Source organism: Theobroma umbraticum, unplaced genomic scaffold (genome assembly GCF_002168275.2).
Source record: "Theobroma umbraticum cultivar Fairchild unplaced genomic scaffold, ASM216827v3 scaffold_20.0, whole genome shotgun sequence".
In the NCBI taxonomy this organism is placed as follows: domain Eukaryota; kingdom Viridiplantae; phylum Streptophyta; class Magnoliopsida; order Malvales; family Malvaceae; genus Theobroma; species Theobroma umbraticum.
The window spans coordinates 2,363,958-2,377,327 of NW_018397266.1; the positions used below are offsets into that span (position 1 = coordinate 2,363,958).

At 34.4% G+C, this 13,370-nt stretch overlaps 2 protein-coding genes across 2 annotated transcripts; one reads left to right on the plus strand and one right to left on the minus strand.

The window, feature by feature from the left end:
• Window positions 1-169: 169 nt before the first annotated feature.
• On the plus strand, window positions 170-5,912 carry LOC110423477 (ARM repeat superfamily protein). Its single transcript, XM_021437694.2, has 12 exons — window positions 170-288; window positions 430-537; window positions 667-758; window positions 949-1,030; window positions 1,776-1,841; window positions 2,771-2,886; window positions 3,060-3,180; window positions 3,305-3,466; window positions 3,595-3,723; window positions 4,421-4,489; window positions 4,753-5,043; window positions 5,388-5,912. The coding sequence occupies exons 1-12, from the start codon at window positions 220-222 to the stop codon at window positions 5,484-5,486; spliced, it is 1,404 nt and encodes a 467-aa protein (XP_021293369.1). The 5' UTR covers window positions 170-219; the 3' UTR covers window positions 5,487-5,912.
• An 824-nt stretch (window positions 5,913-6,736) lies between these two features.
• Window positions 6,737-10,006, minus strand: LOC110423082 (Ankyrin repeat family protein). Its single transcript, XM_021437201.2, has 3 exons — window positions 9,445-10,006; window positions 8,468-8,877; window positions 6,737-7,859 (listed from the first exon to the last, which is right to left on the minus strand). Exons 1-3 carry the CDS (start codon window positions 9,761-9,763, stop codon window positions 6,987-6,989), a joined length of 1,602 nt encoding a protein of 533 aa, XP_021292876.1. The 5' UTR covers window positions 9,764-10,006; the 3' UTR covers window positions 6,737-6,986.
• Window positions 10,007-13,370: the final 3,364 nt, after the last annotated feature.

A 13,370-nucleotide genomic window follows, 5' to 3' on the forward strand; every position in this document is an offset into this window, starting at 1 on the left:
TTTTTTTTTTTTTTTAAGTTTCTTACACCAATAATTGTCTTTTTTAACATCTTTATGGGAATAACATGACTGATACCTTCAACCATTTTTAGTAAAAGAAGTTATGACTTTATTATGTAGCATTTGCCAAAGTGTTTCTCATAAAAAGAAAATCTTTTGTTCATTTGTAATTTTCTGACTCGAGCAGTGCTACTCTTGAAGTCTGTAGATTATGGTCGCATGGCTGAAATACTGGTGCAGAGGGCAGCTTCTCCTGATGAATTCACTCGGTTAACAGCTATCACTTGGGTAAGTAGAATTGGACTTTATGTTGCCATAGAAAGGGAAAATGTTTAAAGCAGAAAAGATGTAAAGAACCTTGAAAATGGAATCTTCTGCAGTCAATTCATTTGTCCATACTATGATATTTTTTATTTTCTTGTTGTACAGATAAATGAGTTTGTAAAACTTGGTGGAGATCAGCTTGTTCCTTATTATGCTGACATACTGGGAGCCATTCTCCCCTGCATATCTGATAAAGAAGAGAAAATTAGAGTTGTAAGTTTATTTCTTCTAGAGTCTCCTTAATGTATCTTAAAGGACTATCTGCCATGTCTTTTAGAAACTCATGTTGAGTACTTTCCTTTGTGTTCATTTTTTGAGTTTGTTGTCATATTTTTGTATTAGGTTGCTCGTGAAACCAATGAGGAGCTTCGTGCAATCAAGGCTGATCCAGCTGAAGCATTTGATGTGGGAGCCATTCTCTCCATTGCGAGGAGGTGTAGTTTTTGTTACCTGGGAAAAATGCTAGGTTTGAAATGTTACTAGCAGTTTGCATGTCCAATATATAGCTCTTCTGTACTTTGAAGAGCTATTCAAAAGTGCTTAAAATGGTGTCTTGTTTAACTCCTGAAATAATTTAACTTTGCAATGATTTTCTAGTAATTAGTAGTTCTTTTGACTGATCAGGCAACTGCGTAGTGAGTGGGAGGCCACTAGAATTGAAGCATTGCACTGGATATCAACCCTTTTAAACAGACATCGTGCTGAGGTGAGGAGGCAGTTATTTGTTTATTTCATGTACATCTGGTTGTGTGCTTGTTTTCACATCATTTTAGTTTTTTACTATCATCATACTGATCTTATTTGCACAAAAACGTCATCAAAGTTCAAGTATGTATTATTGAAATATTTAAAAATTCTTTGTGATAAATCCCAAATCTTTCAACATTATGCCTCATAGGATGGCTGGTGGTTCATGTTTATGTTCTTTTCTACCATTATCTTCACTTTGAAGTTTCAAGGTCTCTCTCTTTATATGCATTGTATTGGCACTTGAAGATGGTTGTTAAATTAAAGGTAGATGCAAAGTTCAAAAGGTCTTGCTCAAAACTTAAACTGGCCTTTTTTATTCTGAACTATAATATAAGTAGACTTGATATAACAGCCAACCATGAGATCTTGATGGCTGCCAAAAACAAACAAACCTTCTCTACTTCTTGTTTTGGTAATGGATATGCATAGTATCTGCATTTGAATAAAAGCCATAATTGACCTCTCTTTGGAGCATCGTAAGCACTTTTGGAGGAAGCATATGTGATGCTGCGTACCTTAAATCTTTTCATGTTTGATAATGAGCACAGTGCCTGTGTAGAGGCATGATAATTTCAACATAAATTGAAAATAGAGTGGATAACCTCATATCAAATTTGTAATTTGAATGTTATATTTGTTTGCAGTTTCTGATGCCAGTGTTGCTCTAATGTAGATGATGTTTGGTTTTTCACCTGAAACAGGTCTTGTGCTTTCTAAATGACATATTTGACACCCTTTTGAAAGCTCTATCTGACTCTTCTGATGAGGTAAATTTCTGCTCCTCCTTAAGTGTTATGTATTTAATTGTTCTATTAAGGTTTTTCTTTTCTTTATTTTGGTGTTGTATATTGGTTTCACTATAATTACGATTACAATAGAATGTTCCCAATATGTATTATTTTGCATCTTGGATGAAACTGTTACTGAAAACTCTAGCTAACTCAGCTGGCATGGCAATATCTCTGTAGTCATCATCTCATTTCTGTTGTCAAACATTGGACCTAAAAAATAACAAAAGAGAAAGAAGAGGGGGGGGGGGGGGGTGGGGGGGGGGGGGGGGGGCCGCGTCAAGGCGGGAATTGGTATAAATGAGAATATTTATGAAGAAGGGTAAAATGCCTATATTTTGCTGTGAGAGCACTCAATTTAGTTTGCTTCTGTTACCTTCCTTTTGATTGTTTTCTTCATTTTGCTAGAATAACTTCTATCTTAATCCATCTGACATTATTCCAAAATTAGGTACAAGTTACTACTAGTCAGTCCATTTAATATTCATTTTTGAGTGTCTTTTGTTTCATTCCTCGAATCTCCCATCGTTTGTGGCTGTGCTTTTTTTCCAACAATTGGCTCTGCTTGCTGCTATCTTTATCTTGAAGCTTGTTACCAAATTTTTTGTCCTTCTATCATGTTGAATGGATGATAATGAAACAAAGGTTAGGGAATTTTCTTTGCCTATATATAAATGGATGTTATTATGTTGGAACACATCTTATGTAGCATCTGCTCTTACTATCAAGTACCTGGTATTGTCATAAAATTGAAATTTAAAACTGTTCATATATGATTTTATGATTTTGGAGTCCAACTATTTACATATTTTCTCTTTGTTAATATATGTGTGTTTGTGTGGTGTTGACCTAAAGGTGCTGTTGTTTGTGTATAATAATTTATCTGCAATTTGAATTTTTTGAACCAGGTGGTGCTCCTGGTTCTTGACATTCATGCATGCATAGCACAAGATCCCCTACACTTCCGCCAGCTTGTTGTTTCTCTGGTGCATAATTTCCGGGTTGATCATTCTCTTCTAGAGAGGTATTTTAGGCCCTTCAAGCGCCAGTTCATTTTTCTTTTTAATTAGAAAAATATTATTATTATGAATTGTTTTGTTGAGCACTCGGGTAGGCTACATGGCCTACTTGCTAAGGTTGTTGGAATTGCATACATGTTTCTCATCTCATTTGCAAATCATTCCCCTGTTTTCTTAGGCGTGGTGCTTTGATAATCCGTAGACTTTGTGTTCTCTTGGATGCTGAAAGGGTCTACCGTGAGCTATCCACCATACTTGAGGGAGAAGCAGATCTAGATTTTGCCTGCATTATGGTTCAGGTCCTGTCATGTATTTAAGAATATAATAATGCAGTAACATTGAAATAGTTTCTTCAGATCTTTATTAGTAGAATGGTATTTTGATTGAGAACCTGACTATAAATTTTCTCCTCTTGTGTTTCAGGCTTTGAATTTAATTCTACTCACTTCTTCTGAGCTATCCGAGCTTCGGGAACTTTTGAAACAGTCACTGGTTAATGCTGCTGGAAAAGATTTATTTGTTTCTTTGTATGCTTCATGGTGCCATTCACCCATGGCAATCATAAGTCTTTGTTTATTAGCTCAGGTAAGAATCTATTAACTCCTTTAAATGGCAAGCCAGGCATGCTCTTTCTGTGTGTGATGGGCTGAGGGAAGAGGTGCAGGGTTGCACTACCGTGGTGGCTGTTAATCTTGTATTTATTTGCTTGATAGACGTACCAGCATGCAAGTGCTGTGATTCAGTCCCTGGTCGAGGAAGATATTAATGTCAAATTCTTGGTCCAGCTTGATAAATTGGTTCGCTTGCTCGAAACACCAATCTTTGCTTATCTTAGATTGCAGGTGCTTAAATTATATACTAACCACTCGCCTTTACAATCTTGTCCGTTAATAGCTTTAACATGACTTGCAGGAGATTGTAACATTGCATAAGTTCTCTCTTTATTTAGTTTTTGGTTCGCTTCTGGTATTTGCTTATATTTCAGCAAGTCTTGAGCAGTATTTTGATTCATGATTTTTTGTCTAGCTATAATGTCTTTCTCTAAGTTGGTACGCGCTGTTGTATTTTACTCTATTAAACTAAACTATGCTATAGCATATGCTATTTTTTGTTTTTTTTGTTTTTGCCATAATATAGATGCATACTCACATGGTGATGTCAAAAAATTTGCCTATGCACAAGCATTTTATGATGGGATAATGATGGTCATTATGAAGCCTTCCTTATTGAGAAGGTTATGCGTCAGCATTTTGGTGACTGGTCAACAGACTTTGATATGATGAACAATTGTCCTTTTTAGATAGTTGCATATCTTCATAGACTTAAGGGTAGTTTGCAGCTTTCTGGTCATTTTACTGTGCCAAACTATATTAGCCTTAGGTGGATTAATTAGTTGTCCCCTTTTTTTTGAAATTGATTAATTAGTTGTCATTGTAGTTGCATTTTTTTTTTCAAGTAATTGATTTATTTCTATTTTGCTTGTTTGTCTTCTGAATCTAGAAGATTTCTTATGTAGCTGATCCTTTTTCTGATTTCCAGCTTCTTGAACCCGGAAGATATATATGGTTGTTGAAACTATTATATGGTCTTCTAATGCTACTTCCACAGGTATGTCTGTGCTGCTTTCTTTTCTATGCACCCTTCTCCCAAACTCACAGAAAAAAAAAGGAAAGAACATTGGTGCAAACTTGACCTCATCAAAACATTCCTTTTACTTTAGTGTTGGCTATGGGAATGGTTGATTGGTTTTAAGGGGACAATGCAGATCTCAATGTGTGTTTTTGATCTAGTCACAAACTGAAAACACACTTACGCATTGTGAATTAGTTTTTCCATGTTTAAATGATACTGACCATATGATTTAACTGCAGCAAAGTGCTGCATTCAAGATACTGCAAACTCGTTTAAAAACTGTGCCATCATACTCCTTCAGTGGTGATCAACTCAAACGAGCATCATCAGGGAACCCACACACCCAAATTTTACATCACAGTGGATCTCAAATCACTGAGGATGGTGATATAAGCCAAGATAATGGGAATTTACAGAATGGAATTAACTTTGCTTCAAGGCTGCAACAGTTTGAGCAAATGCAGCAACAACACCGTATGCTTGCAAAATCACAAGCACAACTACGAAATAGTTCCAGTTCATTATTAAAGGTGTGTGAGCTGCCTGTTGATAGTCTCATTTTCATTGTCTTGCATTATTGTTTTAATGATTTGTGTTACATCTATGGCAGTATATTGTGAATTAGGTTAAAAAAGAGTGGAATAACTGCAAATTAGAACACTTAGTTGAATGTTAGGTGGAGGTCAAACAGGGCCCCCTCCTGTAAGTAAGAGTTGGCTTCATACTCTCTTATTATGCTTTATGTCGTGCTATTGGCAGAAATGGAAAGGTTGTGTTGGCTGTCCTTTCTTTGTAATGCTTAACCTTTATTTACATCTTTCCCGCCTGCCATACCGAGAATCAACTTGTTACCTATCTCCTCTTATGTATGCAGGAAGGACAAAAAGCAGAAACCCGGCGACCTCCAACATCAGACACAAGCAGGCCTCCTTCAAGATCATCTAGGAAAGGCCCGGGGCAGTTGCAACTTTAATTCTTGTTGCCAGCTGATAGTTGAAGGTCAATTATACTACGATCTCAAAGGGCGAGATGTGGTATAGTTTGTAAAATTGTATATCATAGTAGTTTGTTTTATTAAGCTTATGGGAGTTGGGATGGTGAAAAATTGGGATTTGAATATAAGCTTGGGGGGTTTTCCAGGCTATTCATTTTTCCTTTGTGAACAGGAAAACCACATGTGGTTCTGTTATTTTTTATTGAAAACCACATGGATTAGAGGGAGATAATTAATCTAGAAAATGCAGTTTGTTTGTTTGTTTTTTTTTTTATAAATCCGTTCATGTCTCATAGCGATCTTACTAAATAAGGGAATCGCTAATTCATGTACAAATACATATTTGGTGAAATTATGCATCTACTCTTTTATTCCATACATAATTGATTCTATTGGCTTCTTGTAGTTCTCTCTTTATTGTTCCCCTCTTGCTCCTAACATATCATATATATATATATGTATGCTAACCCTTGAATTTCTGGGTTTGAGTTCGAGAATTAAATTCAATAATTATTATATATTTTTTATTCAATATACGAACTTCAAATCTTTTTTCTCATTCAATATTTCTCTTAATTATATATTAAAATATATAGAAAATGGTTAAAGTGATAATTTAATTGGAAGAATTTGGTGAGAATAATAAATGAAAAAAGGTTTTTGTTGATGGTCCCTCGTAACGCCTTTTCTTCTTTTTCATGGTGTCTGAATAACGGAGGAAGGAGTGCCTTTACAAAGTCGTGTCTTTTTCCTTCCATTTCTCGAGTCAAACAAAGCGTAAAAGCCTCCTCTTCTTCCCCCCAAGTTAATTATCGTTCTTTGAAACAACATATTCAATGCCGCGTTATTGCTGGAAAAGCAGGCACGTTGATTGGTGGCTGTTGAACCACTGAAGTTTCCATGGCTCCAACATGTTCCATGCTTTACAATGTAGCAGTCCTCATACCTTACTCGAATCGTGCTCTTTAAGAAAAAGAATTATGCACCAATGATTAAGCTAAATGCTTACTGTTTTAAGATTAAGACTGGGTCTAGAATCCAGCAGTTGCTCAGCCAGATTACGCTAGTGTCAAGACTACCATCAACTACAAGCAGTTGCCTATTTACAGTTCAAAACTGCCATATGAGCTACTCAAATAATCCTCTGAGCCCTTATATCCACACTCTATTTGTAATTTGCCAAGCTCCCAAATCTGGCACCTGTAGACAGTATAGTCAAACCATGTAATCAAGAATTTAATAGACCATTCCTATATGAACGTGGCTATACACCAATCTATATTCAGCCTTAAGATCTGTCAACTAGAAAGCATGAAACCATCTCTTTTATACAGCAACTGGATTTCAAAACTGTCTGCTCAATATTAGAATTCTACAAGAAAACATCGGACGGTTAATTACAAGGAGGTACACTTAATACCACGAAGACTTTCTGCAGCTGTACCATGTTTTTTACAGGCTTAATTTTATTACTAGTGTTTATAAAGCATATATCTTCTCAAGGTCAGAATTATACTCATTGTCTGATATATTTGCTGAGTATGACCATGAAAAAGACTTGCTCCCACTTGCCCTTCTTATTCGTCTCCGAGAGTCACTGCGAAATATCCCAAAATGTTGTCGAAAAACAAAATAGCACATGCTCGTGAGTGTGCCAACAAGAATCGGTGCTCCCACTATGGTTATGGTAACAGCCATCCATGAACTCCCTTTTCCCACAACCACAAAAGCTATGGACAAAAACGCTCCACAAGTGCAAGCGCAGGCAGCCCACATCAGCTTGTTAACTACTGATACAACCTGCTTCTGAGCTGTTGTGTCCCACGCAACCAAAGTGATCTGAACAACGACTACGGCCAGAGATATGAAGAGGGATATAGCATTCAGGAGGCAGAACACACGGAAACCTACGTGATATGCTATGTTAGCCTTCCCCGCATCTGGTCCATCTTTTACATATTGACCAGGCAAGCCGAAGATAGCCAAGAAAGCTATTGATGCAAAGAGCACAGCAACAACAGTAACAGAATTGGTGGTGCTCTGGACAGCTTCTCTGTGAAGTTTCCTAAGTTCCTTGGCAATTCCAGAAACTCTTCGGTTGGTTTTTTCATTTTGTATAAATTGTGAGTGCACCTCATGCTTAATATCACTCACAGTCCTCTTAAGTTCCATGGCTTCATCTACTTGGCCAACATACCTAGCATGCTTAGCACCCGCCTCTGTCAGAGCTTCTTTAATTTCCAGTGCAGGTTCTCCATACTGGAGTTTATCAGCCAAATCCATTGAAGTTTCACACTGATTATTAATGGCGTTGACATCGATAGATCTATAAGTTAGCAACAAGCTCACAATCTGAAAAGCAGAAAACAGAACATAAGTAGAGGAACAAGACCAAAAATGAATATGAGGATTACATAATCCTCAACATTCATAATCTTAAGTTATAACTCCTAACTTGTGTGATTCGCTAGTCTCAGATGACGAGATTCTCATGCGATTGAGATATGTGTGGCTGCTAGCATGCAGAAGTGAAGTATCATTTTTAGTTCTCATTGAGATTCTATTATATTCTTTCTTAAGTGATCTTGCCTTCCCTCCTTTATCCCTTTTGAAGGGTGAACTGAGGTGACTGACTTTTGGCAAGCAGCACATATTTTGAATCATCCTCTCAAAATAAGCTCATTGTCCAATAATAAAAATTTCACTGCCACCATTTATGGTATAATTACAGAAATGTACTAACAATCCTCTCTCGTTGAATGTCAATAGAAGTGCTGACTTTAATTAGTAGCGCCAGAACTACCGGAAAGGAATTGAATGGAAGGAAATGAGGAATGTTCATTATAAAAATGAACAATTAATTTTACTTTTATCTAAAGCAGAAAAATGTATAGATAAATAGAAATCTGCTGTCTCCATATCTGGTATATAGCAGAGAGTGTGAGATGAAAAAGGGATACCTGCGGACGAGATTTCCTTGTAGCTATGTGCAATGCTGTGTTTTCCTTTTTGTCACGTTCATTCAGGATGGAGTGATCAGCAAGCAATATTTCATCTACTACAGCAGTATTCTGACCCTTCACAGCCATATGGAGTGCAGTTTGGCCTTTCTTATCTTTGATGCTCACAATTCCTTGATCGCAGTCTATAAGAGCTTTAACTATATTAGTAAGGCCATACCTTGCAGCTGTATGCAATGCCGTCTTTCCATTTTTGCGCACTATCCTTATGCAGCTTGCATCAGCATTTAGTATAGCATTTACCACATCCAAATGATCTTTAACAGCTGCAGAATAAAGCGGGCTGGTGTTTGTAGAGTCACAAAACTTACAAAGCTCCGGCCAAATGCCCAAAAGTTCCTTCACTATACCTACAATGCAGTAATCCATATTTGTCAATCACAATTCAGAAATAGTAAGAAACTGTAGGCAAGATGCAATTGCAGATAAAAATGCACCAAAATAACAATAACAATCCTATGAGGAACGGGCTCAATTTTAATTGATCAAGACGTAGCCATATTGTTAACGTTCCTAAATCACGCGGAAGTCAATATTTGCAAGGCTACACAACAAAAATACCCATTCTCAGCTCCAAGTTGCTCGTATTTGAGTCTGCTTTATTGTACTGATTGAGCAACCAGGCAAAACCAATCTCCAAAAACCTATTCAACTCTATGTGTTATCCCAATTTTTAATGGTAAATAGCTGAACAACAGTACATACACAAAGGCAATGACAAAATTATGAGTTGATTGGATAGTTAAACCGATTACACAAAATCTTCAATTCCTCCACCAGATGCATCGTTTCCATCAAAATTCATCCCCCCACCACCAACAAAACATATAAGAAAGAAAGAAAATTTCCCATCATCAAAATCAAGCTAAATAATAGAACCCATTTTCAAAAATTAGGCAAAGGAATCAGAATCATACCCAAGTGTCCTAACTTAGCAGCAACATGAAAAGTGTTCATATCAGACTTAGACCTGATCTTAACAATCTCAACATCACAGAACTTGAGCAAGTAACTGAAAATCTCTTGAAAATTGCTCTCTGCAGCAATATACAATCCAGTCCCTCCTGACTCACTCTGTGCTGCCATCAGATTAGACACCGCTGATGATCCATCAGGCGATTCTTCTTTTGTCAACTTATCCAACAACTGCTTGACAGACTCAAGGTCCCCAGATCGGACATCTGCAAAGAAAGATTGCTGAGTAAGGAAACGTAAAGGCTTTGACTCCACCACCATAGCTTCTCCCTTCTTCTTCTTCTTCTGCTTCTTCAGTTTTTCACTTTCCTTTCCTGTTCGTTTACAGGGTTGTTTTTTTCTGTTCTTTCCTCTTAAAGTTTCTTGTTGTTTTCTTGGCTGTACAAGATAATGGAGCTATGGCGTAGGAGTGGTGGTAGCCCTTGAATTTCCTTTACAGGGCTTTTTTGTTTTATGGTAATGGTTTATTCGAATGATTGAGAAACGCAATGGGGTCTGTATTTGCAATCATGTGGCAGAGTTGACTATTAAAGAAAAGCAAGCACCTGGCAACCCAACAAACAGCATAGTGATTTTCACTGTTGGATTTTTTGTATGTCCTGTAACAGTAATACTACAATCTAATAAACCTACATAATGGAAGCTTTAATGCTGTCAAGAGTCTAGGAATCTCAGCTGTTGGGTTTCTTGTTTTTTCCTTCAAGGAATTCTTTGCTCTTTCTTGGGTAAGCTGCTGTTGGGTAAATAAGTTGTACAATGTGACACTTCCCATTTTGGGAGTGACATCAGTTAGTTAACTTGTTTTGTTTTGTGATGGTAACTTTCATGTCTATTTGTCTTTTAGACTTTTACCTCTTGTTTTGTTTTTCTGATCTTTCTTTTTATTCTCTTCTTCTTCAGGTAAGGACTGAGGAGGACTAAGCAGCTTCCAGAAATCCATTCAGGGCCTGCCCTGTTTGAAATTCTACTAAATAAGATACTCCACCCAGAAGAAATTCAACATATAATTATTTTTTTGGTTCAAATTTACATGTGATTGTGACTATGAAATATTAATCAGTTTGAATTGGATTGAATTCTTTATGACTTTGAATTAATTCAATCTGAGATTGTATTAAAATTTAGTTAGTATTGAACAAGTAGAATAAAAAAGGAACAAGTTAAAAAAAGGAGTCTTTCTAGTTGCCTTTTTCCTTTTCAACCTCTTGCATTTTTTTCTGTTGAAGTATTTAGGCATAGTGTTAAAAAAAATTCTAAATTATTTAAGAAAATTAAATTAAGTTTTTATTTTTTTATTATATCCAATCAAATCTTTTATTTTTATTTTGAATCAAATAAGTCTTTATGATTAATAATTGATTAATTATTTTTAATCAAAATGTCTATTATCATTTTATGTCCGTGTAACGATGACATAATATTGACGTGAAAGATGAAAAATGCACTATAACGATGTCATAATACTACATCAACATGTTATGTTATTATCTATTGCGATATATCAACATACTATGTTAGTGACATGTGACATAAAAAATGATAAATCATATTTTGATTACATCAATTATTAATCATAAAGACTAACTTAAAATGAAAATACAAAAACTTATTTGATTCAAAAAAATATAAAGACTTATTTAAATTTTTTTAATAATTTAAGAACTTTTTAAGATATTATGTCAAATATCTACTTCTACATTTCAACATTTAATATTTCTTATCACTTTAAGTTTGGTCATGCGAAGCAAAATTAAAAATTGGGTTTGATGTAAAAGTAAAAAATATTTTAAATAAAATGCATGATTTTATTTATATGGAATAATTATATCTAAATTGGTATTATACTTTAACCAATTGGCAATTGTTGACTTTTAATTAAACATAATTTTACTATTTGAATATATATAAAATATTTTTATATTTAAAAGAAAATTTTATTAAAGTTAAAAAAAGTAGCAAAAACACTCACAAACGGGAGCGTAGAATACGTTGTGTAAATAATGAATTTTTTTTAAATTAATTGTATAGTATATATATTTTGATTAAAAATAAGTGAATGAGATCAAAAAGATTTAGAGAGGCCCATTTGTGACCTTTGGATTCCTGAGCTTGTTAATCTTGGGCCTATTGGAAAGAACAACATATAAAATTGGGCCCATAAGTTCATTGGGTAGGTACATAGCCATGGTGGGTCAAACCCAAACTGGATGGGTTTGGTTCGAAGAGGCCCAAATTCTTACTCAAGATACATTTTCGGAGGGGCCGATAAGAAGGAAGGAAGAATATGAAAAAGAAAAATAACAAAAAAATATTAATATAATATTTAAAAAATTTCTAATTATTTAAAAATTTTAATTTTTTTAATTTTTAATACATTATATTAAATTTTTATATTTTATTTTAAATTAAATAAATTTTAATTAATGATAAAGTGATATTTTAATTAATAATAATTAATTAATTATAAATTATAAAAATTTATTTAATTTAAAATAAAAATATAAAACTTGATTTAAATATTTTTTTATAATAGTAAACATTATTTATTATTTACTTATGTTTGACACAAGAGATAAAAAGACAATGGAAGCAGATTAGTGGGGATAAATAAAAATAAAATACCAGAAGCACACCTGACCGATAATGAGGAAAGCTCGTCGGCGCTTGAAGGGCACGTGGCAGTCTCGGGATATATTTTAAAAAAATAAAAGAAAAACTTGATTTTGGTCAACAGTAAGCCGCTAAAATTCGAATCGGCAGCTTTAACTATAGAATAAGAAGGGTTTGTGCAAGTTGATAATCTATTTTGCATGTCTCATGAGAGTTGCATGCTGCTTAACAAAACAACACCAACGAGTCCTTTCACACTTACAATATGATTCTATTTTTTAATGCTTTTTTGATCCTTTATTCATAAGTGAATTTGAACTCTAAACAAGGTTTAAGAAAAATTATATATTAATTATTGAATTAAATGTTTGAATATCTTATAAATATATGTTTAAAATTGAACCCATAAAGTTTTATTTGATTAATCGAGAGAAAAATGTTTAGATGAATATAATATTTTTTTTCCTAATAAAATGGAAGTAATGACTTTGCATGACTAGAGTGAATCTACTATATTAAATGTCATACCATGTTAACATTAATACCTAATTACAATTTATTTTTTCTTTTGACACAATAGAAATATTTATTTAAAAAATTAAAATAGTATATCAATATATAAAAAAAAAATCTAAAAACTCTTCAATTAAGGAAACAAATCTCAACAAAAAATCCCCAAAATCATGGGTTATTAACTGTTATTACGTTTTGAAGTCCAATTTAATCTCTACTGAATCTAAATATAGCATGGTAAAAAGCAAAGTGAAATTAATATTATACATGTATATAAAATTCAACTACCCTGCATAATTAGAAGGAAAAATCATAAAGACAGGAAGGGAAGTTAATGTTTTGAGGGGGGGATTTACAGGTGTCATAATGTTACTGGGAGAAATTTTATTAAAAAGACAGCAAGGAGCTTTAGGGACACTATGGCATTCCCATGCCTAATAAGTCTTACGCAAAATTAAAACTGAAAAGACATGCTTACAAGTTCTGTTGTTCTCCACAGACTGTTACGATGCAATCACGCCTAAACTCCCTCTAAAACAAACCCACCGATTCTCCATATTTAGCATCCAACAATACTTTTAAACTCCGAAAACGAAAACCCGAATCGAAATCCGATTCCGGTTACAACTCCAATATATAACCACCAACCCCGATTTCCTCTCTCCCAAAACCAATTTTCTGCTTTCTTAATCTCTAGCATTGCTCTTTCTTCTTTCTCCTTTCAACTTTGGGGGAGTTTTTTTTT

Excerpts from the sequence above, each read along its gene's own strand:
- LOC110423082 (XM_021437201.2), bottom strand. The coding sequence starts at position 9,763 with ATGGTGGTGGAGTCAAAGCCTTTACGTTTCCTTACTCAGCAATCTTTC. Across the intron at positions 8,878-9,444 it reads TGCTAAGTTAGGACACTTGG|GTATAGTGAAGGAACTTTTG; the intron begins GTATGATTCTGA and ends ACTGCATTGTAG. Across the intron at positions 7,860-8,467 it reads CAAGGAAATCTCGTCCGCAG|ATTGTGAGCTTGTTGCTAAC; the intron begins GTATCCCTTTTT and ends TCTGCTTTTCAG.
- LOC110423477 (XM_021437694.2), top strand. The coding sequence starts at position 220 with ATGGCTGAAATACTGGTGCAGAGGGCAGCTTCTCCTGATGAATTCACT. Across the intron at positions 289-429 it reads GGTTAACAGCTATCACTTGG|ATAAATGAGTTTGTAAAACT; the intron begins GTAAGTAGAATT and ends CTTGTTGTACAG. Across the intron at positions 4,490-4,752 it reads TTCTAATGCTACTTCCACAG|CAAAGTGCTGCATTCAAGAT; the intron begins GTATGTCTGTGC and ends ATTTAACTGCAG.